Source organism: Pleuronectes platessa, chromosome 17 (assembly GCF_947347685.1).
Source record: "Pleuronectes platessa chromosome 17, fPlePla1.1, whole genome shotgun sequence".
NCBI classification, from domain to species: domain Eukaryota; kingdom Metazoa; phylum Chordata; class Actinopteri; order Pleuronectiformes; family Pleuronectidae; genus Pleuronectes; species Pleuronectes platessa.
Genome location: NC_070642.1, coordinates 21,042,338 through 21,067,657, shown reverse-complemented (window position 1 = coordinate 21,067,657; position 25,320 = coordinate 21,042,338). Strand labels below are relative to the sequence as shown.

Below are 25,320 nucleotides of genomic sequence, written 5' to 3'. Positions count from 1 at the left end.
CTCAGCCACCGTGATCCCGTTTAGCCCCGGCTACCTCAGCCTGGATCTGGAGTCTGCACAGGGATTTCTGAGAGGTGTTGCAAGGGGGGGGGTGAGGGAAAAGTGATGGCTAAGGTTTTGGCTAATCATGTTAGCGTAAGCAGGAAACGCACACATGCACACACGACCACACACACACACACATCCCCAAAGTGCATTAACCTCTTGGCTCCTGCTGCCAGATATTCAAGCGTCAACACTTTTGTCAAGGTTACAGGGAAAGGTAATACCATGCTCCACTAGTGTGTGTGTGTGTGTGTGTGTGTGTGTGTGTGTGTGTGTGTGTGTGTGTGTGTGTGTGTGAGACGCATAAAGGGGGGATTTAAAGCAAAGGAAGCGTCACGTTGGAGAATGTAGTTGTTCATTTTGTTTTTTAATTCAGATATTGGGAACTTCCAGGGACCAGATTTCAGCGAGTGTGTGTGAATGTGTAGAGAGAATGTGTGCAGTTGTGTGTTTATTCACAGGCGCCATCAGGGAGATGGGTGGAGTTGCTACACAATGTTCAACCTCAGTTTGTGTTAATATTGTTTTGTGGTGGGTGTGTATCGTTTGTATAAAAATTCTGTGCTAATAAAGAGAGATTGATACAGGATGTTGGTTAAGTGGGTTTGTGTGTGTGTGTGTGTGTGTGTGCGTGTGTACATGATTAATTAGATAAAGCACAAGCTCAGGAGACTTGTACTTACAACACAGCACAAACAAGTGTGCGTGTGTGTGTGTTTGTATGTGTGTTTGCACGAGATGGATACTCCCATCTCAGCTGCTGCAGTGCTCCCTTGTCTAAGTCTCACACACACACACACACACACACACACACCTAAGTGCAGTGTGTGATTTAAATCATTTCAGACACAACTAAATCCACACCCTTCTACACACAAACACACACAGGCTTTCATCACCAAAACCTGAGGGAAGGCCAGGGCAGAATCACTCCATCCATTTCAATTACAGAGATTGAATATCTGATTCGAGCCGTGCAGTGGGGGGGGGGGGGGTGAGGGAGCTGAGGCTGCAGCCCAGGACTCAATGTCAAATTATATCACAAACTAAATGACTTGTCTGGAAATAGAAAGGCACCGAAATACATTTCACCGTCTCGACTGGTGGAGGATAACAACATTTGCAGCCCGGCCCCGTGTGGACGGAATCAAACAGGATGTGACTGAACAGAAGCAAGTGGACTTTGATGGCTGCAGGTGATGTGTTTGTACATTTCATTCACTGCTGCTGCTTTGAGACCAGCACTGAACACTCTCCTGATGTCAGCGGCTGGGAGAGAGAGAAAGCAAATATGTGAGTCAGCTCCTCTGGACAGTCTCCACAGCGTCTCCTGCCACAGCCCCCCCGAGGTGAAAGGTCAACACCATGTCAGAGCTGGAGAACCCAGTGGTCTGCTGTGTATTCACCTCACTTGAATTTGCTTGTTTTTACCATCATTACTGTTTATTTTTCATGTCATAGTTAGTGTCCCTCTGCACCGTGACTCACTCTCCTCTGTCGGAGTTGAAAACCAAAGCCTCAGGAACATACTCGTGTGTCCTCGGTCGTTTTCCAAAAAGGCTTAAAAATGAGAATAAATGAAAATTGCACAATCATTTTCAAGTTGTTATGGTCACAGTCGTCTCTGTGATGAATAGAGCCCATGTGGAAATCACGGCCTGAGTCCAAATGAGCCAGAGGAGAAGCCAGCTGGGAGACGTTTGAAGTTTTAACAGAACATGGTTTAACAGACATCTGTGCTGGATTTGAACCAACAACCCAAATCAGTTCCTGGCACAAAGCGTGGAGCCGCTAAAGAGCCGCTCAGCCACACACTCGGTTTGTTTGGAGAACAAGAGGCCGGTTGTTTGAGCAGTAATAAAACTAGCGAGGATACAGAAACAGCTTTTTAAAAGCACGGTTATATTCTGAGAGTGACCGAAATGCACCTGAATGCCTCGTGATAGAAAGATTAATAACGTTTATAGATGGACATTTTTACATGATTGTCCAGAAAGTGTCACAGTGAGAATGTGAGAGACTCCAGCAGGAGACTGATCTGGACAATTCCCTGAGAGACAACGAGCATGTTGAGGACATTTCAAACTCGCAGCAGGATGACAAAGAGCAGCCGAGCAGATTCCAGAGCGACGCTGGTGTCACTGGCCTGGAAACAAAAACACTGGTACTGCAGGAGTTACACATCCTGTCCCCCCCCTCGCATCACCAAGCCCCCACTCCTCTCCCGAACAGCAGGATTTAACATCTCGATATCCACAAAGGTATCAACGCTCAGAGATCCCCGTCTATCTTCACAACCCTGGTGGATTCAGCATTTACTCGAGAAACCTTTCAAGGTCAAGAGTAAAAAAAAAGGAAGAAGCTTCAGTTCTGCTTTTCACTCCATCTGGGGAACAACAGGCAGCTTCACTATCTAGTGATACCAGGAGCACGTCAGGGGACGAGGGGCTCAGAAGCCATTGAGACGGTTGAGATGGTGGAAAGGCCACGGGAGACAGGAAGGCGGGGGGGGGCAGCGTCTGTAGCAAAGCCTGCCATTCATCCACCGGCCTTTTAAAGCAGTCCGGTGCAGGGCCGGGCAGATAACCTCCACTGCAAAAAGCCTGTGTGTGTGTCCCAGGGGACGCAGGCCTTTTATTTCTTCACCCCGCCTGTGGCAACGGATCCGTCCAACTGTCCAACTAATAAGCAAACGTCTCACCAGGCTGTCAGAGCACAATGTGAATTAGCTCAAACCCGAGAAGCAGAGGAAGGGATGACGCCAAGAGGAAAGAGGAATCTTCAATCCCACACAGTTTTACATTCTCATCCAAGTGCTGCACTAAATCATGCATCATTTTATTATTTTCACACAAATCTCAGGGGAGCACATCCCAACCACAACACAACTGGCTCTCTGCCGCACACAACAACAACTGGGTTGTTATTTGAACCAAAAGCTCAGATGATTTTAAAGTAGAGAAAGTAAACATTCAAGTTTCTACCAGTCAACATAGTAGATTGTAAAAAAATACATAACCTTATCATAACTATGTACTAAAAAATATGATAAATGTTCATATAAATGTGCATTATAAATAAAAGTTTTCATATCAGTGAATATTGTCTGGCTCTCATTAAAAATGACGTGTTCCTGTTTGTGTCGTGGTCGTTGTGTTTCTGATGTTTGTCGTTTCAGAAGAGTCGGGTTTTAAAGGTTTCTCTAATTGTCTTCTGTGGTTCACACACACACAGACACACACAGACACACACACACTCTGGACTTGGCAGCTCCACATATAAAATTCAGCCTTTTCCTCTCTGCTTGCAGGAGGAGACTTCAGTTGTGACCTTTGCTGCACTGTGGCCCAGTCAAGTGTGTTTATTCTGGACAGAATAAAGACGGCCCGTGGGGTTTTTCTTTTTTCCTCTGGTTGGGTGAACACACAAGTTCCTCCGATGCCGGCCCTCGGCTTCAGTGAGGAGAGCCTGTGTTTCCAGCCTTTTGATTGTTTGGCTGTTTGTGCAGCACAGTGGACAACAGTGTCAATTAAAGACTGGACCAGCGAGGAAATCACAAACACACAACCCAGCAGCCTTCAACTCCAGAGCAGCTGCTGAACAATCTGAAGGTTTCAGGCCACAGACGCCCGGAAGATGTTTGTTTTCCTCCTGAATCCGAGCAGAGCTTGAAATAAACCATCTACAAATATTCCTACTGAATACAATACTGAGTATGTGGATCTGTAAATGGATTACTTGACAATAATCCAAACTTATTGATGCGTGTGGACATCAGTGTGATAAGAAGAACCTTAAATGACCGAAACCGTCTCTGGGACAATTTATTTCATGTGTAGTTTGGTCCATGTCCCATCCACTTACATGGAGGAGACAGGGTTTATGACCTCAACTCATTTCCATTTTAAATGTCGTCTCTAAACTACCATAGATTCCAGGAAACATAAGGTGCATGATGATTCATATTGTTCTTTAACACAGGAAGCAGATTGTCTTCTCCGCGGTTGATTGGCGAGTTTCACAGAATAACACGAGAAACAGGAATGAGTGAAAGAACAATGAGGTTGAAAAGTCACTGACACTAAGTGTTAGAAAAAGATTTGCATTTCTCCGCTGGTGGAGCAGGTGAATGCAGCATCGATTCCACACGTCTCTGTTCACACTAATAACTCTTTAAGTTTTTAAAAAGCCAGCAGCGTTTCCACACGTCACGTCTCAGGAGCTCAACGGCTCTGAAGTAGAGTGAACACCAGGTGTGAACACAGAAACACCGATGTGGGTTTCAAACTCACACACATTAATGTGGACTCGGCCTCAAACTGATGTTGTTGCAGCTGTGACAGATCTTTTTTATCCCGCGGAGCTAAAATGAAAATAATTCACATTTAAGTGTCTGCAGCTGCAGTGAGGAGGAGCTGGTTCCAGATTCCATCAGCTGACGTCCACTTGTTCTTCTGATCACTATCAGTCCAGGCAGAGTAACTCATTCTGGAGCCCAAAAACTAAAAATGTCCAGAAGAGGTGTCTAGAAGAACATACTAAAAGTCCTAAGAAGAAAAAGTTACTTTTCATGTATACTTTTACCATGAAAGTTTTATTGTAGTAGGAGTAAAGGAGGAAATTAAGCCTTTTTGAGTGTATTTTGGGCATATTCGATTAGTGTATAGTGTACACCCACACACACCTTCTCCAGTGACTATACTTCCCCTCTCCCCCTCGGCTTGGACTGCCACTCACCCTCCTCCAGCCACTGAACATTTGCACATTTGAACATTTGCACATTTGAACATTTGCACATTTGCACTAGATATTTTTTTTTCTACCACTGTATTATCCCACCTATCCCACCTATAGTGTATTCATATTTATATATTTATCTTGCTCATAGTGTATTCATCATTCTTATATCATACCTTACCTCTTAATACTGTTCATATTCCACTTATATTTCTAACTGTACTTCCTATTTATTTTCATATTCCACTATGCGCAATACTCTGCACTTTAGATGCCTTTTTTTGCACTTCTGGTTAGATGCTAAAATGCATTTCGTTGTATATGTACTTGTACTGTGCAATGATAATAAAGTTGAATCTAATCTAATCTAATTTGCATATTAAAATTAATTTTCAAAGAAACTTGTAATACAATTTTTTTTTACTTTTCATGGGTACTTTCATTGTGTAAAGTTTCAATTTGATAGGATTGATGAGAATTAAACTAACTAGGATTTCTTGGGGCTTTTAGTATTTTCTTCTAGACGCCTCATTGAAATGATCAATTCTGAAAAAAATTATTTTACAATTAGTCAATCGTAAAACGCTACTTTGCCTGGACTATATGTTCTAGAACTTTTCTCTGCCCTCTCCACTGTGTCCTTGCAAAAGAACAACAACTGGACTGGGAGATAAAGCCCTGGTACAAGCTTCACCTCTGGCTCGTTGGGTTCTAATGGGGCAGAGATTAAATTAGAGTCCTTAATGTCTAACAGGAGCCCGGGTGCAGCTGAAGGCTGCGCTGACAGCTCCTCGCCACCGAGCTCCAAATGACTTCCAGACGCTCTGGAGGAAGTTAACAAGGTAATAATTCATCTTCTAGGGGACAGCTCACACATTCACCATTCTGCTCACTGAGATAGGGTCAGAAAAAGGAAAAGGGAAAAGAGCCTTAAGTGCTTGAACTAGACGTAGAAAGAGAGTTCATGAAGACAGATGGTGATGGAGTCAGACACTCACAAGGCTGCTCTGAAGGAAGTGGATCTAATGAAGTCAAATCATTGCTTTAACTATTTTACATGTACATTTTACTGGCGTTGAAACCCTGACGTGGTTCTTTTCCAACATCTTGATTCTCCGGGTCATCAAACATTCAGTGAACTAACAGATCCACAGTGACACGGCTTGGTGAGGACGTGGAGCCGGCAGCAGGAGAGACGCCATCAGAGCCGCCGGCTGCATTTAATTTGAGCAAATCAGAGTAAATCTCCAGGATCTCCAGGGACCGGGAGCCGTTTGACTGTAGCCTCACGATAATATACAAATATTGTAATAAGCAAAAGCATTTGAGATGCAAACCCGAGCATTTCATCATCAACTTGATTGCAAGCGTTTGTGTTTCATGCTGTCGAGCAGCTCTACGGTTACCGACACACGTTTATTAAACGAATCAATCGCCTCTGCATCATATTATCGACGCTGCATCCAAAGTGCCACGATCGCTCAGCCGCTGCACAACCAGAGGGATCGTGAGTGAGCGGTATTTATAGAGCCGGGTTGACAGGAGCAAGCCAGCAACATGAAATATTGTTTGTGACTGAGAATGTTGTTGCACCACAATGAGAAGCTGTTACAAGCCGACTCGACACGGGATCACACAACAATCACTTACCTGCTCCATGTGAAATGCATTGTGATCTCAAATGGGCCTGTTTTTTTATACATCATGTTGTTGTTATTGAACGCCCGGTTATTAATACTCACACTAAAAGAGATGAATCTGTTTTCTGTTTGTCAGTTTTTTCTCCCGAACAATGAAACTTGAGCCGTTTCCAGACATGCGGGTGAAATCGTGGAGATTTGTCACAGGAGTTAAATCAGAGTTCAACTTCCACACGTGCACAAGGCAGCTGGAGCTTCTCTGCACAGACTCGAGTTCACAACAGCAACAAATCCTCAATTTAAATCTGAAATAATTATGATTTACAGCTAATTAAACGTTACAAAACTCAGGTAATTGGTTTCTCAAAGGTTTGATTTACTAAAGGTCTGGCAACGTAAGCAAACACACCCACGACTTTCATCATATTTTGATTGACAGGCTGCTAAACTCTGGGACAAACAGTAAAGATAATCTGTATTTTTCTTGCGACTCTGGCAGGGAACAGTGCAGGACCCCATCAGTACTGATAAACCAATCCATATCAGACCTTTAAACTTATCATTACTGATAAACCAATCAATATGAGACCTTTAAACTTATCAGCCAGTGAAGCAACACGAAGAAGCAGCCTCCAGCAACTTCTTCTCTCTGCACCGACCCCCTGATAAACAGGCTTTAATAGATTGGTTCTATTTTTTTTCTGTCTCCTGTAATTTTAGATTTTCTGTCACAAGCGAGTTACACAATCAAAGCCGATCTGTTCGGACTATTTGTCGACTTCTCCTCTTCCAACACTAATTAAAAGAAGCCGCCCTCTTGACACATACACAGAGAGACGGGCATTTTGGAAAATTGGAAACCGATCGTCGACGCTAATTCAAGATCTGGAGCCGACTGCATCTTTGTTATTATCTCTGGCTCCCTCCCACTGAAGTGTTTGGGTTTAGAAAACTAATTTTGCAAAATACTGTTCGATAGAGCGTTTCCAAATGATGGCTGATGTCTGCCAATAGCTGCTGGCGGAGAAGACCAACCTTGTTAACGGCCAAAAGTTAGCAAGCATACGTGGTTGCTGGTAAATTCCCACAGGGGGGGGGGGGAATTTAGCTTACATTTGTTAATTAAACAATTGGAAATGATTCTTCTGGACATTTTATTACATTAAATAAACACAAATGTACAAGAGTTTATCCTGTTAACCTTGTTTTTTATGAGCTTCTTTATACAAATACTAAAGCTGCTTCAAAAATATTAGTTTTTTGAGAGAAACAGAAGCTGTTAATGAGTTTTTAATGATCATAAGCGTCCCTGAATGTGTGAGGTTAAAGTAACACACACTTGTGTAGCTGTAACCTTGCGTGTGGAATAAATTATCAATTTATGTAGAAGGAACTTAACACGAGCTGCAGAATGATCATGTACAAACGACAATTTGAAAACAGTGAATTTTATATTCATCAAGAATTGTAAAATGTATCTGTGCGATTCCATAAAGTTCAGATGATGCATTAAATATTTTCCAGGCCAGCGAGTGGAAGAGCAGCAGATTGAAACTGGCAGCTGACGGTTTTATCCTCAAACTGGTTTTTCCTTCTCACGTCACGTTTTTTTGTCGTTGTGAAATATAGCAAATAATTTAACTGATAACAGATCCCTCGTGTCGGAGCAAGGTTTTTAATTCTTAATTCTCCTGGCTCCTTGGAACCGTGCAGTTCAGGGTTAGTGTACATCAGGGAAACATATTAGTGATGGAAAGTGGCTTCATTGCATAATATTCAGAGTCGGGCAAACATTCTCGTGATACATGGTGTTCTATAGGAGCTGGAAGCGGCCGTGACAAGGCCCCGGGGCCGAGCTGTCTTATTTACTGATGGAACTGGGTCTCTGCTGGAGCAGTCAACTAAAACCTATTTGTTTTGCTGTAGCGCGGACGTGAGGGATGGACGGTTCGAGGGAAGCGGAGACAGAGGCGAACACGGGGATTCAAACTGGCTCATCTCACTATTAGAATTCACTCGGCTGCGTTCCTCCCTCTGCCCACATCCACGTACGATAAACCCCGCTAATGAAACCGGGGACGGACTTTACACCAGGTTGAATTTGCTCATTAAACAGAAGAAAGAAGGTAATCATTAAAAAGGATTCTGTACATCTTCCACAATATGCAGGAGGCTGCGGGCCATCAGGACCAGAACCTCCCAACACAAGACCAGCTTCTTCCCGGCTGCAGTTGGCCTTATCAACAAGGACCGGGACCCCCCCCCCGACTCTGACTCTTATTCTGCCCCCACACCTCAAGGATGTGTTAAATTAACACAATATATTATATTATATTATACTGCATTACATTGCATATTGCAATCTGTTATATCTTTTATCGATTATATATATATTTTATTTAGATATGTTTATGTCTAAATAAATGTTACTTTGTATAAATATTAGAAAAGGGGAGTAAATGAGAAGTAAATAGTGAGTAAATATATATTGTTTCTTTTTATTGCTTTTCTTATGCGTGTTGTATTTATTGTGTTTTTATGTTTCTATGTTCATTGTATGCAACAATAACCAGAGCAAATTCCTTGTAGGTGTAAACCTACTTGGCAATAAATACTTTCTGATTCTGATTCTGATATAATGAAACAGACACTCAGAGGTTTTCAGACTATTGTGTGTTTCAGTGAAGGATCTTCTATTAAAATATATAATTTTACAACTATCAGGGCCTTTGTGAACATATCACATCTAAAGGATTTACATTTTAATCTCCAACAGGAGTATTACAGTTTGAAAACAACGTCATCACTGCCTACAAATCATAAAACAGATTGAAACAGTGTCTGTGACTCATAAAATCAGATAATAAACTTGTGACAAAGCCAATGTTACGGGTTCCACGTGACATTTAACAAGACAAGACGTATCTCAGAGCTCTTACACTCTAATCTTAGATTCAAGTTCAGCCTCAACCTTCCAGCGCTACACATCGTGAGCAGGGTTTCACATGAGTAACCCCGACTGTGGTGGACCACTGCTCTAAAGAAACACATCTGTAACTTCAGTCCTTTGTGCAGCGCTGTGGCACGCTGGCTAAAAGACACGGTGAACCATTGAACTTTCAAAAATCAACCATAACACGTTAACCATCCCTCTACCACCAAACCATCGCCCTCACCAGTGACCTCTCCCCTGCTGCAGTAGAGTCACACTTTCACTTTCAGGTAATAACTACAGACAAGTACTGAAAGCTAGTATTTAAAAGAAGCTCTTCCCTACCAAGGATATCAGACACAGACTCTTCTGTGACATGTTACAACAATTGTGTATCCAGCTGTTTGCTTTCCACTGCAGGGAACACTCCAACAGCACTAAGTACTAATGTGATGCTGCTGGAAACAGACGGAAAACTCAAAACACTCTGAACTCTTTTTAAAACCACAAGTGAACAGAGAGTGGATCCTATAAACATCCTGTGTAAACACAAAGAGCATTTAGCTGCTGCAGAGCCAGATGTTTCCCTGAAGAGCCGAGCTGAGGTAAAAGAAGAGACAAGGACCAGCTGGCCTGACACATGTGTTCCTGCTGGATGTGTAAACAGGAGATTCTGTGCAGACATGTTGGATTTAACGCACTTTGTTATATGTGATGTGTTTACAGCCCCGAGCCAAATAAAATCAATCTATCATCTTAAATACTATTTCCATTTTTGTATTTCTTCCACTCAACCGTCACGTTCATGTCAGATTCATTATTTTTACACAGGAGGCTGACGAGAGGAAACAACAACAAACACACAAGCTCCACACCAGACAGAGTGTGTGAGTTTCACTGAGAGGTGAAGAAGAAGAAGAAGAAGAAGAAGAAGAAGAAGACCTCATCCTCGTCTTCCTCACGCTCACGACCCACATCAGGGGCTGGAGGTATCAAAACAAATATCCTCTCTCTGAGAATTTAATCAAGAAGAGAAGAACAGAGATCTGAACAAAATCCAGTCCCTGCTCTTATTAATCTAATCACTCAGAATAAATGAGATATTACTTTTGTACGAACTCTCAGGAGGAGGCAGATAAAGACACCTGCAGAAGCCCCCCCCCCCCACCCCCCGAGTTTCAAGGCTGCGGCTCTTTAAATATTAACCAGTGGATCCAGAAGCGGTTTTATCTCCACACGCTTTCAAGTCCACGCTCCCTTTATCTGTGTGAACAATTATAGAAACAAACCATAAACCTCCACTGCAGATTGAATATGATGACGGTTTTAATGAGTCGTATTGATCCTCTGCCACCGGCTCATGTGCTGTCACAGCAGATCTGTGTGATCCTCCGCTTTCCAGCTTCATGTCCGGCGTTTAAACCGACAACCTCAGCCAATGTAACACAATGAGAGGAGAGACCGAGAGCAGCATGCAGTGTGTGGCTGGTTTCAGTCACTGCTACACAACCTGTCTCATAAACAGAGGTGTGTGTGTGTGTCTGTGTGTGTGAGTGTGTGTGTGTGAGCAGCATTTATCAACGGGACCCGGCGGTCGTCCACTGGCCTGACCGGACGTCAGATAAATAAGGTTTTCAGGAGAGAAATACCTCCGTGTAAAAACAGAGGGAGGAGGAGGAGGAGAAAGAATGAGACGCTCATTAACAGCACGGACTCCGACAACTGACACGGAGCACAAACAGAATATAAATATATGATAAAACTGACATTTAAAAAGGCCCGATGGATGGACGACCAACTGACGGCCAATTTGGCTGCTAATCTAAAGGCCAAGGCTGCTGGTGGCAGGGACAGGAGATCAATGTGTGTGTGTGTGTGTGTCTGTGTGTGCGTCTGTGTGTGTGTGTGTCTGTGAGTGTGAGTGTGTGTGTGTGTGCATAGTCTCTCACTCACCAAATAGATTGCTTGAGTGGCCTTGCTTGGAGACGGGCCTGAGCTCATTGGAACCCCAGGCGTAGTGCCTGTAGCTGTCCCATGCATGCTTCATCATCTGAGGGAGGAGGAGGGGGAGGAGAGGGGGAGGAAGGGAGGAAGAGCAGATGAGAAATTAAAAGAGTTAAAGATGACAGTCACTTTTCAGCTGGAACACAAAGAGAATCAAATCATCTTCAAGTCGTCACAACGCTGTGGTTTTGTTTACAGCTGCTGGAGTTTTGAGGCAGAAATCAATAATGGATTTTGAAACGCACATTTACATTTTCAAAAGGAGACGTTCATACGAGCAGACATCGGATAAGGACGCCCTGTCAGGAGGAAAATCTCATTACATCTGCCCCAAAGCCAGAGTTACAATGTGAGACCCAAGAAAGTGGAAACAGTTATTCATCAGTTATTGATCAGTCATCAAAGCAGCTGCCAATTTACTCCCTGTCAATCAAACAATTCATTAATTGACCAGTCACATATAATACATGGGAGATAAGTTGAAAACGATATTCTATTTGTCGTCCTCTATTTGTCGAGTGATTCCCGTCGAGTGTTTTCTTCATCGTGTTCCATTCGCTGGCAGATAAACCATTAATGACCAGTGACCAGCTGATTGGCTCATCTCTGATAAATAAAACCTGAACATGGAACGTTCGATCCCTGAGAGCAGAATCACCGTCCGCTGCCGAGTCTCATCATTCGCTGGTGAGAGCATCTGCTGAAGTGACGGGAGCTCCGTCTCTTTTTTAATCTGCCGCTGGCTGGAGACTGGAAGAGAAGCTTTTCAATCTAACAACCCGACACTTGTTTCTGCTGCAGATGTGTCTGACCTGCTAATCCAGGTTATTCGGCTTCGGCCCAGAGCTCTATCATAAACCTGCCGCTGGATTAAACTCGCTAACACTCTTTTATCCTCCACCTTCAGATGGAATAGAGTAACGGTGCTCTGGTCTTACATAAGCTCTTACTTGTGGTGATGCTGTAACCTATAGCACCCAATGGTGACAGGCCTATCTTAGAACGGCACTAGTGGTGCATGATTATTTTCTTTAAACAATATTCTTCTTGAATTTATCCTTGTTGGGGTGAATTTCAGCCTCTTAGACTCTTTTCTTAGTCTCTAAAAGCTGCAGTAATATGCTGGAGAACATTTCCATGATAGAAGTGAGCTCAACCAATCAGAGGCAGCGTTATTACACCTGAGGATTGTGGGTAGTGTAGTACATCTCATTAACATCGTAGAATGCAGTTGATATCATACGAATTTGTGGTTTCTAAAAGGAGCTTATACCAGATGACTTATCTTGTGGTAAGGACATTGTCGGATGGTTACAAGTTTATGGCTGATAATAAAAATCTTTATTCAGATAATTATTTGTATGCTGTTGAGCTCTTTGCCACATGCAACATGATCTCAGCTTCGTAAACCTGCAGCACATCCACGTGCATTCGGCAAAGTGATATTGAAACTGAACTATATCCTGTTGCAAGCATATACACAAGTGTGTAGTAGTTGCATGTACGTGTGTGTGTCTGTGTGTGTGTGTGTGTGTGTGTGTGTGTGTGTGTGTGCAGCCTGGCACAGTCACTCGTTGTTACCGCTGCCGACTCACTGTTAATTAGCTCACTGCGAGACGAGCACTCACTCACCAGGAATAACAACAATTAGCTGTGATAATTTGAAAGGCGAGTACAAACGACCACAGCAGGCAGTAAACCAGCCGGCCAACAGATCGCTCAATGCGGCCAGAAAAAACCAAACCCAGTGAAGAATGGCAGTAGTGAGCCACTCAGTGAGTCAAGCAGGAAACCAGCATGGAAACCAGCAGTCTCCCACCCCGACTCTTAACCACTGTGAATTCAGCAGTGAGGCAAGACAAGCTCCAAGGGGGGGGGGGTTGAGTTGAGAGCTACAATATGAAAAGCTCCAGTATATTACAAGATAGAGCAGAAACCATAAGATCAGGTTTAGTGGAGCCTGTAGAAACCTCATCCACAGGACGGTGCCTCTGCCAATTAGTTCCAGAATGAGTCCTGGCTCATTTAGTACGGCTGTAACAGTCTATTACTTCCACTATCAACTCAATCAGCGTATTAACGTCAATCTTATTCACAATTGTACAGTTGGTGATCTAGAGAATGTATGCATGTACGCAAATGCTCATTTTTGTATTATTTTTAAAATGCACCCTCCCACAAAGTGCTGTGAAGGAGCTCAGCTGATCTGAGAACAGGAACAATGAGAAGGAAACGTGCACGGAGAGACTTCATGCTTTACACAGAGCAGTCGTAAATAGAATCTATTGCATAAGGGGATTTATAACATGCTAAAGAGAGAGAGGAGGAATAAAGCTTAATTAGCACTTGTAGCCTGTGCACCAATCTGCATACACACAATAACTATCTCCACACATTGTTTCTCTAATTTCAACCTTTGACTGGTTCAGTGTTGGTTTAACCAGACAGGTCAACGGCTCGTGACACCGGTGTTGGTCTTTTAAAACACACACACACACACAAACACACAAACACACAAACAAACATGGCACAAAAGCCGCCTCATTTGCATAACAGCCGACCGACACATCAAAAGGACGAATAGAAAATAGCTTTTCCTCCACTTGAACCCACTAATTAGAGCTAGTGAGTCTGCTAATTACCACTCCTCCTGTATATGGATGTCACATTAAGAGATACGTGTTCACATTACAATTCAGCAGGAGGACGAGGGCAGATCCAAGGACGCTGAGATCAGGCTGACAGGAAGTGCCCCCCCGAATTTTCAACCTAGATAAATAAGCACTGAATACATCTGGTTATTGTTTAAAATTAGGATTTGATATGTCATTATGAGGTTTTGTTATCTGTTAATGTTATTAACATTATTTGTCATAAACAAGAGATGGTAACCTCCGCCAAGAAGCTTATGTTTCCATCTGCATTTGTTTGTTAGTTATGAGAAAACTATTGGATCGATTTCCATAAAACTTGGTGGGTGGATGTGGGTCGGGATCCCATTACATACTGGTGCCGATCTGGATCAGGGAGCAGGTCCAGGATGTTTTTTCCCACTGACATCATGAATGTTTATAATTTGGTGCAGCTTGACTGATCACTGGTTCCTGGTGACTCGCTCTACTGGGTGTCATCCCTGTTGCCATTTTCAATAAATATATATTTGCTGATAAATTGGTAGCAGATGTTTTACTCCATAATATTTGGTCCGGGCTCTTCACCATTCGTGTTTGTTTTCTGTTTCCTGTGGGAGGATGATTTGATCGGACCCCAGCCGATTCACCAGCATCCTGCCGCTCTGTGTTTCCAACTGGTTTAGATTCTGTGGGTGGGTGAGGGGGTGGGGGGGGGGGGCAGTGGGCGAGGGTCTATTATTGGGAACCTCGGCCCCGGCACATATACACATCGTTCTCTGACGACTTCCTGCCAGGACTGTTAAAACCGTACAGATTCAGTGTGTGTTGGTTTTTGATGGTCGATGGGGGGGGGTTCATGTTCTCAAACAAACTTTAAGTTTGTTTGAGAGCATGAAGCAAAACACGAGGTTAGAATTTATTCCGGTTCATTATGAAACGTCGCTGAGACAAATGAGGCTGCAGTGGACAAAGTGACAAATACCATCACACAACCGCCAATTACTACATCTCTGGATCTACTATCTAATTCAGTGTGTACACGTGAGTGTGGCGCACAAAACTACACACGCCTGTGTATACTGTGTTATTGGATTTAATGCTCAGGATCCCTATGTGTTGGATCTAATTGGATTAGGTGTGCAGGATTTTATGGGCTGACCACTGTTACTAGGATCTGGTGGCTGAGGCTATTTCAGACACACAATGGCTCCCCGTGCTAATTGGCTCCGTGTTTAAGGTGCCACGGTTTTCTAGGGCACCGGCGAGATCTTAAGCACACAGGGACACACACACACAGACACACACACACACACACGACGCGAAGGAGGACGAGATTATTTTCTGCAGAAAGGCTGCGTGTGAAGTGTTGACAATCAACCCTGAGTGGAGAATGACCTCCTCCTCTTGTGCTCTTCAATTTATTCCTATTCTCAGTTGCCTGCCCCCCCCCCGCTCCACCTCCATCCTCTCAGCCTATTGATCTACCTCAGCCACTGCACTAATAACTGGGTTGTGTTCACTGATGACAAACAGGCCCATGCACACATCCTCAGTTCACACACGTGCAGACACACACACACACAGCCTGAGCCTCGTCCTCCGCTCTCCACAACTGATTCCTTAACAGCGGGGGGGCTAATGGAGGAGAAATTGTGTTATAGCATGCGGGGAACAAAAGAAAAACAATAAAGGATTCACCCAGTGTAACAATGAAGGCCAGTCCTCGTGTCTTTTTTTGTGAATATTGCAGATAACAATTTGGTCTTTGTGTATTTCTTCAATGAAAAAGGAAAGAACTGATTCATATGCAGCTTCCACATTAAGATTCATACACCCTGAGCTTCAATTATGATATTTACAAGGTCGAGCTGGTGTGATCGTTGTTCCTCATTGTTCGCTCCCTGAATGGAGAACGCCACAGATACAGATATCTGGGCATTAGATAGATGAGAAGCTTTTATTTGAAAAGAATAAAGAAGGTGAGAGTTAAACTGTGTTCACAGGTCCTGCTCCTCATAGAAAACAGAACAAATCAGCTGTAATGGCAGCGTTGAATTATGATTGAGTTATGAATATGCCTGCCACCCGCTCCACACTGTAATTACTGGAGACACAATTTTCTCGGCTTCATTCCAGGGGTTGACTTTAGAAGTCATCATTTTGAACTTTATGGCACCATGGGATCGTCTTTGTGATAGAATGGAGAGAAAGTTCACCACATTTCAGATTCTAAAGTTCCCAAAGGAGACATGTGATACTTGTTCAGTGTTTCTTTCCTCTCGTGTGACATTTGGATCTTTCTTTTTGTGTAAAATGTGCAAATTTAAATGTCCACGGCCCCTCCAGTGAGTTCTGGGTCTACCCCGGGGTCTCCTCCCAGTTGGTTGGGCCCAGTAAACCTCCAGCAGGAGGCGCCCAGGAGGCTTTGGGACTAGATAATGTGAATCGTGTGCCTGAGCTTTACTCATAAAAGTGTCGATCAAACATCTGAAGAACGCTGTGAAGACACAACTCAGTACACAACTCCCTTTGATAAAGAAGTAGTGTAGTTGTAAATGTTGAGCACAGCTCCGATCTGGAACCATCAACCAGAGACAAGGATTTCTCCTCCGGTTCATTCCCAGAAAACATTACATTACTTTGATTTGATGTGTTGTTTTTCTCTGGAATTCATTATGATTAAATTTTGTTTTGGAGAAATCTTGAATATCTGTGCTACAAATCCACACGTATCGTTAAAGTGGAACACAAACGTCTTGAGGGGTTCGACTGCAAAAAGCTTTTATGGCTCCGGAGGGACCAGTGTGATGGAGAGGGGCCCTCTCCCAGTGTAGCAGGTGCTTATTGGGGTGGGGGGGGGTCTGACAAATAGCTGTTGTAAAAGTTTAATTCAGTGTGTGACACAGACCCAACAAGATGAGCACAGATGACCACACGTCCACCGAGGCTCCAGTTAATGTCCCCAAAATGAAAACGTGGCATCGATCCAGAGCGTGTTCTTTACTGCCGGGTACACACCGAGCGGTGACGGCAAATCATTAACCGCTGTGCAAAGAGCGAGGGGTTAATGACCCCGTTTGCTCCAGGGTCCCTCGAGTCATCTGTAACTGAGGGAATGTGTGTAAAAAAGGGAATGTGTGTGTCTGTGTGTCTGTGTGTGTGTTCCCATCCCACGAGGGCTGCTGTGGTGAAAGCGAAGCTGAAACCGGATCTGGAGTCTGTCTCTGGAGAACCACTCGGGACCCGCGCCCTCGTAACAGGTGCGCTGTGTGTGTCAGAGGAGAGAGAGGAGAGGGCGAGTCGGAGCGAGGCAGAGAGGGGAGAGGGCGAGTCAGAGGGGGAGAGGAAGAGGTCGGTACGCTGACAATATGGCTGTTGGGCAGATAAGGACGTCAGAACGCCAACTGGCATGAGGGCCCTAACAAAAACACACACACACACATCTGCCTGCCACAGACACACACATCCCCGATGAGTGTGTGGTGAAGGACAGATGCTTCACTGCTTCACTCCCATTTCAATGAGAGGAAGATAAAGACAGGGAGACAGGGAGAGAGAGATACAGGGGGAGAGAGAGAGAGAGAGAGAGAGAGAGAGAGAGAGAGAGAGAGAGAGAGAGAGAGAACTGATAAAAAACTGCAGAAATAATACAAAATACGTATTGAACTGCTCCACAGAAATAAAGTTGGGTTTAAAAGGTAAATTAAAAATGTTTATTATTTCCATTAAAGCCTGTTTATGAAGCAAATAAAGCTTAATCAATAAAAGGAGTGGAAACTGTGATAGTAAATAAACTGCAACAGATAATAAGAAGATAAGAAATGGAAAAGGGCTCAGCGGGACACTTGTGATTTCCCACTTCCCAAACTTTTCAATTATTATCACTCTGGAGTGGAATCAGTTTCATAAACATCGAGAGGGTTCATGAAGAAGTCACTGAGATGAATTGATTTGACTTTGAAGTGAGTTGTCGTGCGTGTGTGTGTCTCTGTCAGAAGAAGCAATCAAGTGCTGCTCCCTGAGTGTCTGAAGAACAAATGAGATTTCACCAACAAGGATCAGAAACTGAGACAACAAGCAATTCAGCAGATAACTGGAAACATGAGCTGAGACTCAATCACACATCGTGCACAAGCACAGACGTGAGCTTACAAAACAAGTGACCAGTTCTGAGGTCTGGACATTCTCCTGAAATTTTTAAACAAGGTCTGCATGTGAGAACAAACATCTCTGAATCAGTTGCTCCAGAAGTGTTCCAGAGGTTTTAACTGCCAGCCCCTTGAAAAGATGTCCAAGAGAACCTGTTGATGAGGTTTCATTCTAGAGTTTTCGGCTACTATCCCTGGTGCGCCATGTCCTGCTCCTCTACCCAGGTTCTTGTGAGCACATCTGACTTGGATGATCTCCTGCTGCCTACTTCATGTGTGAAGAATTCCTGAATTATACAGAACCAGCCTGAGAAAGCCGAGCGGAACCGTTTGAGAAACCGATGAGGCAACAAACACAGAGCAGAGAGAATCTTGGCTTTGATTTCACCGGAAAAAAGTTCAAATTGATAAAGTTCCCTTTTCACATGGTGCTTGATTTGTTGATTCTCTCGCTGCAGGGTTGTTTACCAGGCACGTCCTAATCTCTCCCTCTATATCCACCCTCTCCCTCCCTCTGTGGGGACGTGAGCAACACTGTGCACCTCCGTAATAAATATTACTTCATCTCTTTCATCCCTATCTCTGAGCCCAGACAGCCTGTTCTGCAACTTCAACATAAGCAAATGGATGGGAGCAGATACACACACACACACATGCAGCCTTTTATGGGAATAAATGAGATTGCATTAAACATTCACTAAGATTAAGTTGGCAGAAGCGAGCGTCACAGAAGGAAGCTTCTTGCATCATGTAAACGATTCTACGCAGACGCCACGAGAGAACCCTGAGAGCGTGTTCCAGCCACATGGAAAATAAACAGACAACCTCCAGGACGGAGGGAGAGACGGGGGGGGGGGGGGGTTCACACATCAAACATCATGAAATGCACTCGACCCTGAGGCGGCTGTGATGTTGGAAAAGACGTCGGACCATTGCAGCACTTTACAAGGAGACACTCACGAAGACTGAGGACACATATTTGGGGGAAACTTGCAGACGTGAGAGTTAATACAATCACAGAAAGCAGGTTTTACTGTTAGATGGTGAGTCTGATGGTTGTGTTAAAGTATCAGTCAAGTGAGACGCCATTTTGAAGCCTCAAGCATTTAGTTCTGTGATATCTTGAAACCAGAAGAAACCATTATCGGCTGTGACCTGCTCCCATTGGACTGTACTAACTGAAAACCACCCGGGAGCATCATGGTGTGTTTGACTTGAAACCAGAGATGGACGCCAGGAAATCAAATCCTCCGACAGATGATTACAGACACAACTCAAGTGAGAAGTATCAGCTGACTCCATTCAAACAGGCCATCCTCACCAGGAACATTAATAAAGGCTCAGTTCTGCTGGAGGCCAGTGAGCCAGTCTGCACGATATCAGACCCGGCAAAATGCAAAGCTGTCATTTCAGATTAATAACACCGGTGGTTGACAGTTCAAACTGTCCACCATTAGCATGAATCCTTCCCCAGGCACATATACCCCTGTGGGTCCATTCTGTGTCCACCTCTGTGCAGGAGGATGCAAATGAGTCCAGGTACAAATCATTAGAATCTCAAATGTAATGGCCGGTGACCGAGGTGCAGCAATATCCAGAGTGAGCGTTTCTCTCTGGAGCTGATCTGCTGACGGGGAAGCAGAGAGAAACCAAGCTTGACACAAATAACGAGTTGTGAATAATTAATAACCATACAGGTCATTTGTCAATCTATCCATATATGCATCTCCTGAAGATCTGCACACAGAGAGGAAACCTGTAAGCCTGGGGAGCCTATAGGGTTTGTGCAGAGGAAATAAAGAAGTCAAAGGTCAAGAGGTCAAGATAAGAGTGTATAGTTGTACTTGTGTAATACACATCATGTATGTTCCATGTCTGATCAATGTTCCTCACGTACGCTGCAGGGTGTTGGTTCACTGCCTCTTCCCGTCTCACCGAACCACAAAAATCCATTTACAGAAATGACCCGGGTTGTGTTATTCACCACATCGAAGATAATGTGAGTTCTTATTTAAAGTGCACTTTGATTTGGACACAATACAATACCTTAGTATCATTATTATTATTATTATGATTGGGAGACAATGGCTGAGATGATGATAATCGCGGCTTTCAAAGAATACGTCGAGGAGAAATAATGCGAGTGGTGATTTGGAGCAAATAACACTTGGCGAATCATCAATGAATCATCAATAAGTCTCTACGGGGATTAAATTATGAAATGCAATGGAAACTGCTTCATTGAACTGAATCCACATTCACAAAATTAAGACTTACATTTGATAATTAGCTCCAAAGACAAGGGAACCGTGACATTTGGATCAACCGGTTGTTCTCAGTTCTATCCCCCCCCCCCCCCCCCCCCCTGAGTGCTGAGCTGAAAACAAGGCTTCTGTCACCACAGCTCCTTCAGAAGAGTCTTTAAAAAAGACTCTGACATATCTGCTAATAAAACCAGCTCTCTGACCCGTGCTGCTCTGGAAAGGAAATCCAGCACCTAAACATTTCCCCTCCTCGTGTGTTGTCTCTCCGCTCGGAGCCAGAGGACAATGTCCCCCCCCGCCCTCCGCCAGTGGGACCAGTTCTTCAGGGATCAGCGAGGGATTTCCTCAGTGGTTTAGTATTTCAACAACCATATATGGGTCAGTATTGTCCCGTTGGAAAAGAAAAGAGGATGCTGCCTTCCCAAAGTCTCCACTGACAGAGGAGTGCATTTAATACGTCTCCATGATAGTGAGCTGCTGCAGTCATGCATTTCTTTATTTAAGACAAACTCCTCAAACAGTGATGAAGTGATTATCCTGTTGAAACTTCCTAGGCTGAAAGAGGAGGAGCAATTCAGTCTGTTTCCCCCCCCGAGCACGGCTAAAACAACAAGGTTAAGGGAAACTTAGAGAAATTAAGGGAACAAGAAAGTTTAAAGCACAGTTCTGTAATTAAGAGAAACAGCAAATAGCAGTAAGAGATACACAGAGAACAAGAACAAAGGAAACAGAGGAAACCAGTGTTTAGGAGTTTATCTGATTGGTCATTAAAACTCCACTTTACACTGGAAACCAAAAACACTTCCTCAAAGATCCTCTAAAGTGTGGCTTTTGTTTTCAGGGGTAAAGCATTGCATCAATAACTAATTGTTTAAAAACCAAAGTTAATTTCAAAATAAACACTTTAAATTGAGAACTACCACAAATGATAGAAAGTATCTTTGGGGGAAAGTTAGTTTGGACCATTTTCCATCCATTTGTTTTTTGGTCAAGTCGTCATTATTTCTATTAACAGGGATTTACACCTGTTCTTGGATCAGTACATTGGCTTGATTGATCTAAACCACTTCTATTCAATCGACCCCAAAAAAAAAAAATCCATTACCCTCAACAACCCACCATCAATGATCATCCCACTGGTAAAATCCCAGTCAATAAATTCAAACCGATAAAAAAAAAAAAAAAAAAAGATATTTCCCATCAGACCTTTCTCCATAATTCATTGGTCCCCACACTCCTAACAAGCTGAGCCAGAGCCAAGACTACCTGACCTAACTGGTCATAAAACACATGGCTCCCAGTGGTCTGACTGGTGCTGAGTGTTAATAATATGGCCGAGCTGAAAACCAGCAGTACACGTTAATCAATATGAGCTGACGGAGGAGAGGACGAATCTATATCTACGTCTGACTGTTTAGTTAAAAACCTGGTTCAGGCAGTAAAACAGCTCTCTACTGGGAGCTCACTTATTGACAGTAAAGACATAACAATAAAACACGAGCGCTGACGGCTCTGTGATATGATTCCTTTCACTACGTGCCCCGAGGTGGAGGCGGAGCAGCAATCAGCCATGTGCTACAGGAGTTGTTTTTCAAATTAAATTATACCTATTGAGACCAACACTGAAGACCAATAGTATAATAAAACAGTAAATATTGCAGTTTGCATTTTATTGGTGTGTATCACCTCGATGCTGATACTCAATTCAATTTTCCTGCAGTTTAATGTTTGCCGGCAGTATTTTTCCTGAATGTTCGGAGTGGACAGGAATGATGGATGAGGGGAAAGGGTGATCTGCGACTTGTTGGACTGGGGACGCTGGGTGGGGTGGGGTGGGGTGGGGGGGGGGTAGTCACCTCTACACAAGAGCCCCTACACAACTCTATCAGACAACACACACACACACGCACACTAACACCCATTTATTGACTTGACCTTTCTCCCGGTTGAAGGAAGCAGACCAATTGGGTTTGACCCGGCCGCTTGACAAAAGGCAAAGTAATGAAGACTTTGTGAAAGACAGATTGATTTCTCTCGCCCTCCCTCCATAACATTCATCCCCTGCTTCGGTACAGGAGGCGGGAGAGGGAGGGGGGGGGGGGGGAGAGAGCTCAGGCTCATCATTCAGTTATTTAACCGGTTGGCAGAGAGGAGGACCGAACAGGACTGGATTGATAGAGAGGGGGGGGGATCTGGAAACTGCCCATTTTGGACACTTCATCCATCCATTCAGTGCATTCATCAATTATGTAAACCACTTATCCTTTTAAAAAGGTCATGTTTTTAACTTGAATAAAAAAAATGTACTAATAAAACCATAAGTTGAGGCATTTCTTTATAGTCCAAATTGACAGTGTCTAATATTTTCTCGCTGATAATAATATTTAAACTTGTGATAATGTAATATTTATAACCTGGCTCTGCTACAAAGTTGCAATAGACTCACTTCACTCCAGAGTAATTAGAACCTCACATTAAAAACAGATAATGAAGTTGCCACAGGAGTCTAGATTTATTACCTGAAACTACCTGGATCCCAAAATCATTATAATTTTCATTATACTGTTGACTGTGCAATTTACTCTGATTAAAAAAAGAAACTGCTTAAATAGAAGTTCTAAATATCCCATTAAAGGCTTGAAAACAATTTAACAAATCCCATTAGCTGGGGAAATGTTGTGCTGGGTCGAGCTTTTAGCTAGAAACAGTAAATTCATAAACTCGGTGCCTTATTTCCACCTGATAAATGAACTTTACAATGTAGAGTGGACAAATACAGTCTGTTTGCACACAGTTGTACAGACGGAGTATAAATCAACCTCTTGCATTAATAATCACAACAATGTTATTATAGTTGTAGCATTTAAAAACAACAACAGTTCATTAATTCTCTTAAAACCAGGCCTTTTCTCCGAGGTCACACATTTGTCTGACTCGTTAAGATATAGGGCAAGTGGCTAGTAAAGATCACAGCTGGAAGCCAATGAATGTTCTTTAACCAGCTACAGGGGTTTAAAACCATTTGTGACTGTTAGTGCGACGATGGGAGAAGGTCCTGCCTGGATGTTTGTTTGTGCAACAGATCACTTCAACCCTCATCTTTGTTTTTCCCAGACACATCTCTGAGAAGTGCCTGTCGAGCTGGATTTGGATGGAGATGGATATCAGCCTGAATATGTGTGATGTGTGTTTAGTGGAATTTTGATTTTTCCAAATTAAACCCTGAACCACTTGGTTATCAGCGTCCTGCAGTCTCATTAACGACGTGTTATCTGATCAACTCACGCAAAAACACCAACTGTTAGATATAAGATATATCTCGAGTCAACAGACTAACCCCCCCCCCCCCCCCCCCCCCGAATATGCAATCTCTTGAATATATAAAAAACAAGCAGCAGCAGTTTTTCCCCTGAGCTGGTGGAGCAAACAAAGATCAGAGGTTATACGAGCCCTGTTCAGCCGAGCCCAGCGGATCATGAAAACCCTCCTGGGCGTATTTACACAACCATTTAAAGCACAGACAGCATTCAGAGAGGCCAACATGAGAATACTGCCGTCAGTGGTGTGAGTATTTAACCTGTACACAATGTCCTTTGTGTTGGTTTTGTGATGCAGAACCAACGTAGACACAAGCTCAAGCAATCATCATAACACTTTCAATAAAGAGTTTAGAGTAGAGGGCTCTAAAGCTCGATGGATGAGCGCATATTCCCCAAAAAGAAATGGAGCAGGGTAGATGTGCTGAAGTTCTCCAGCAGCATGAAGCTTCTTAGAAAGAGAAGCACGACAGTGAGACCACATGAAATTTTTATAATGCCAAAAACAAAGAGGGAACGGGGAGTCACGGCCGTGTGGTCGTTAAACCTGACATTCACTGAGATGCTGGTGCACTCTGGCACTCGCCACCGTCTTCCTGGGACATTTATATAGAGGTGGGGTCGTCTTTTAAAAAGCAATCGCTTTTGTTTCAGTCTCAGATCAAGTTGAAAAGTCTCCTCGGGGAATTGGATGTCTTTACTTGATTGAGTTTCGCTGATCTCACACACATTCCACCGCTGTGCTGCAGCTTCTCCGGCTCTCAGTCCCTCGCAGAGCGTCGCCCGAGGGGCAGTCCCATTTCCCCAAGTGTGTAGTTCCATGCAACATTTATTAGACAGATGCCAGTTACACAAAAACTGCACATGCATGCTTTTAAAGAACGTAAACCTCGCCTGAAGCTTGTGCTGTTCCCCGTTTAACTGGTGTATTTATGAAAGGAGATAAAAACTCAAATCATGTTTCTCTCAGTCAAATTGATAAATAAAACTGAAAACTAATATAAAGACTTCAAATCTAAGTCTTTAATTTTGACTTCAGTTATGTTTGGTTTCCTGAACGATGCTGGTTGATGAGATGCTTCACCTCCCGACACGGCTCGACACTCAAAGAAGAACCTTCTGGTGGTTCTTAGACTTCACACCCGACCCGGAGGTGTCCAGGCCCTCAGCTCATAGAGTATGCATGGGGGCAGAGCGAGCAGCGTTAAGATGCAAGCCCTCGCTAGGAAAGAGGGAGAGAGGGAAGGAAGGGGAGATTGAAAAATAAATGGAGTGTGTGATTGACAGCCTATGATTCTGGGTATTAGAAAGAATTGGATTAGCGTGAAAGAACCAGCCGGCCATGACCCCTCTCCCCCCCCCCGGTGCTTGGGACACATTAATATTGAATATCCAAGAGCGTTTTTTCCTCCATCTCCATCACTGGGATACAAGGCTTGGTCACAAAATACCACATCTCCTCTGAAGACTCACAACCTTGAGGGTTTCAAATTCAAACCAGCTCAGGCGTTTGAAGGCAGCTGGTATGTGCTCGTCTTTCACAGGGAGAAGTTGGCAACACATTGACAGGATGTGAGGGCTGTGTCTTATCTCTGAACAT

At 43.6% G+C, this 25,320-nt stretch overlaps 1 protein-coding gene across 1 annotated transcript in view; it reads right to left on the bottom strand.

The window, feature by feature from the left end:
- Positions 1 to 25,320, bottom strand: part of man1a1 (mannosidase, alpha, class 1A, member 1) — an 89,890-nt gene that overhangs the window by 54,653 nt on the left and 9,917 nt on the right. Inside the window, exon 2 of the mRNA XM_053444719.1 lies at positions 11,308 to 11,404. Within this exon, the coding sequence (XP_053300694.1) occupies positions 11,308 to 11,404 (97 nt within the window). The remainder of the gene's footprint in view (positions 1 to 11,307; positions 11,405 to 25,320) is intronic.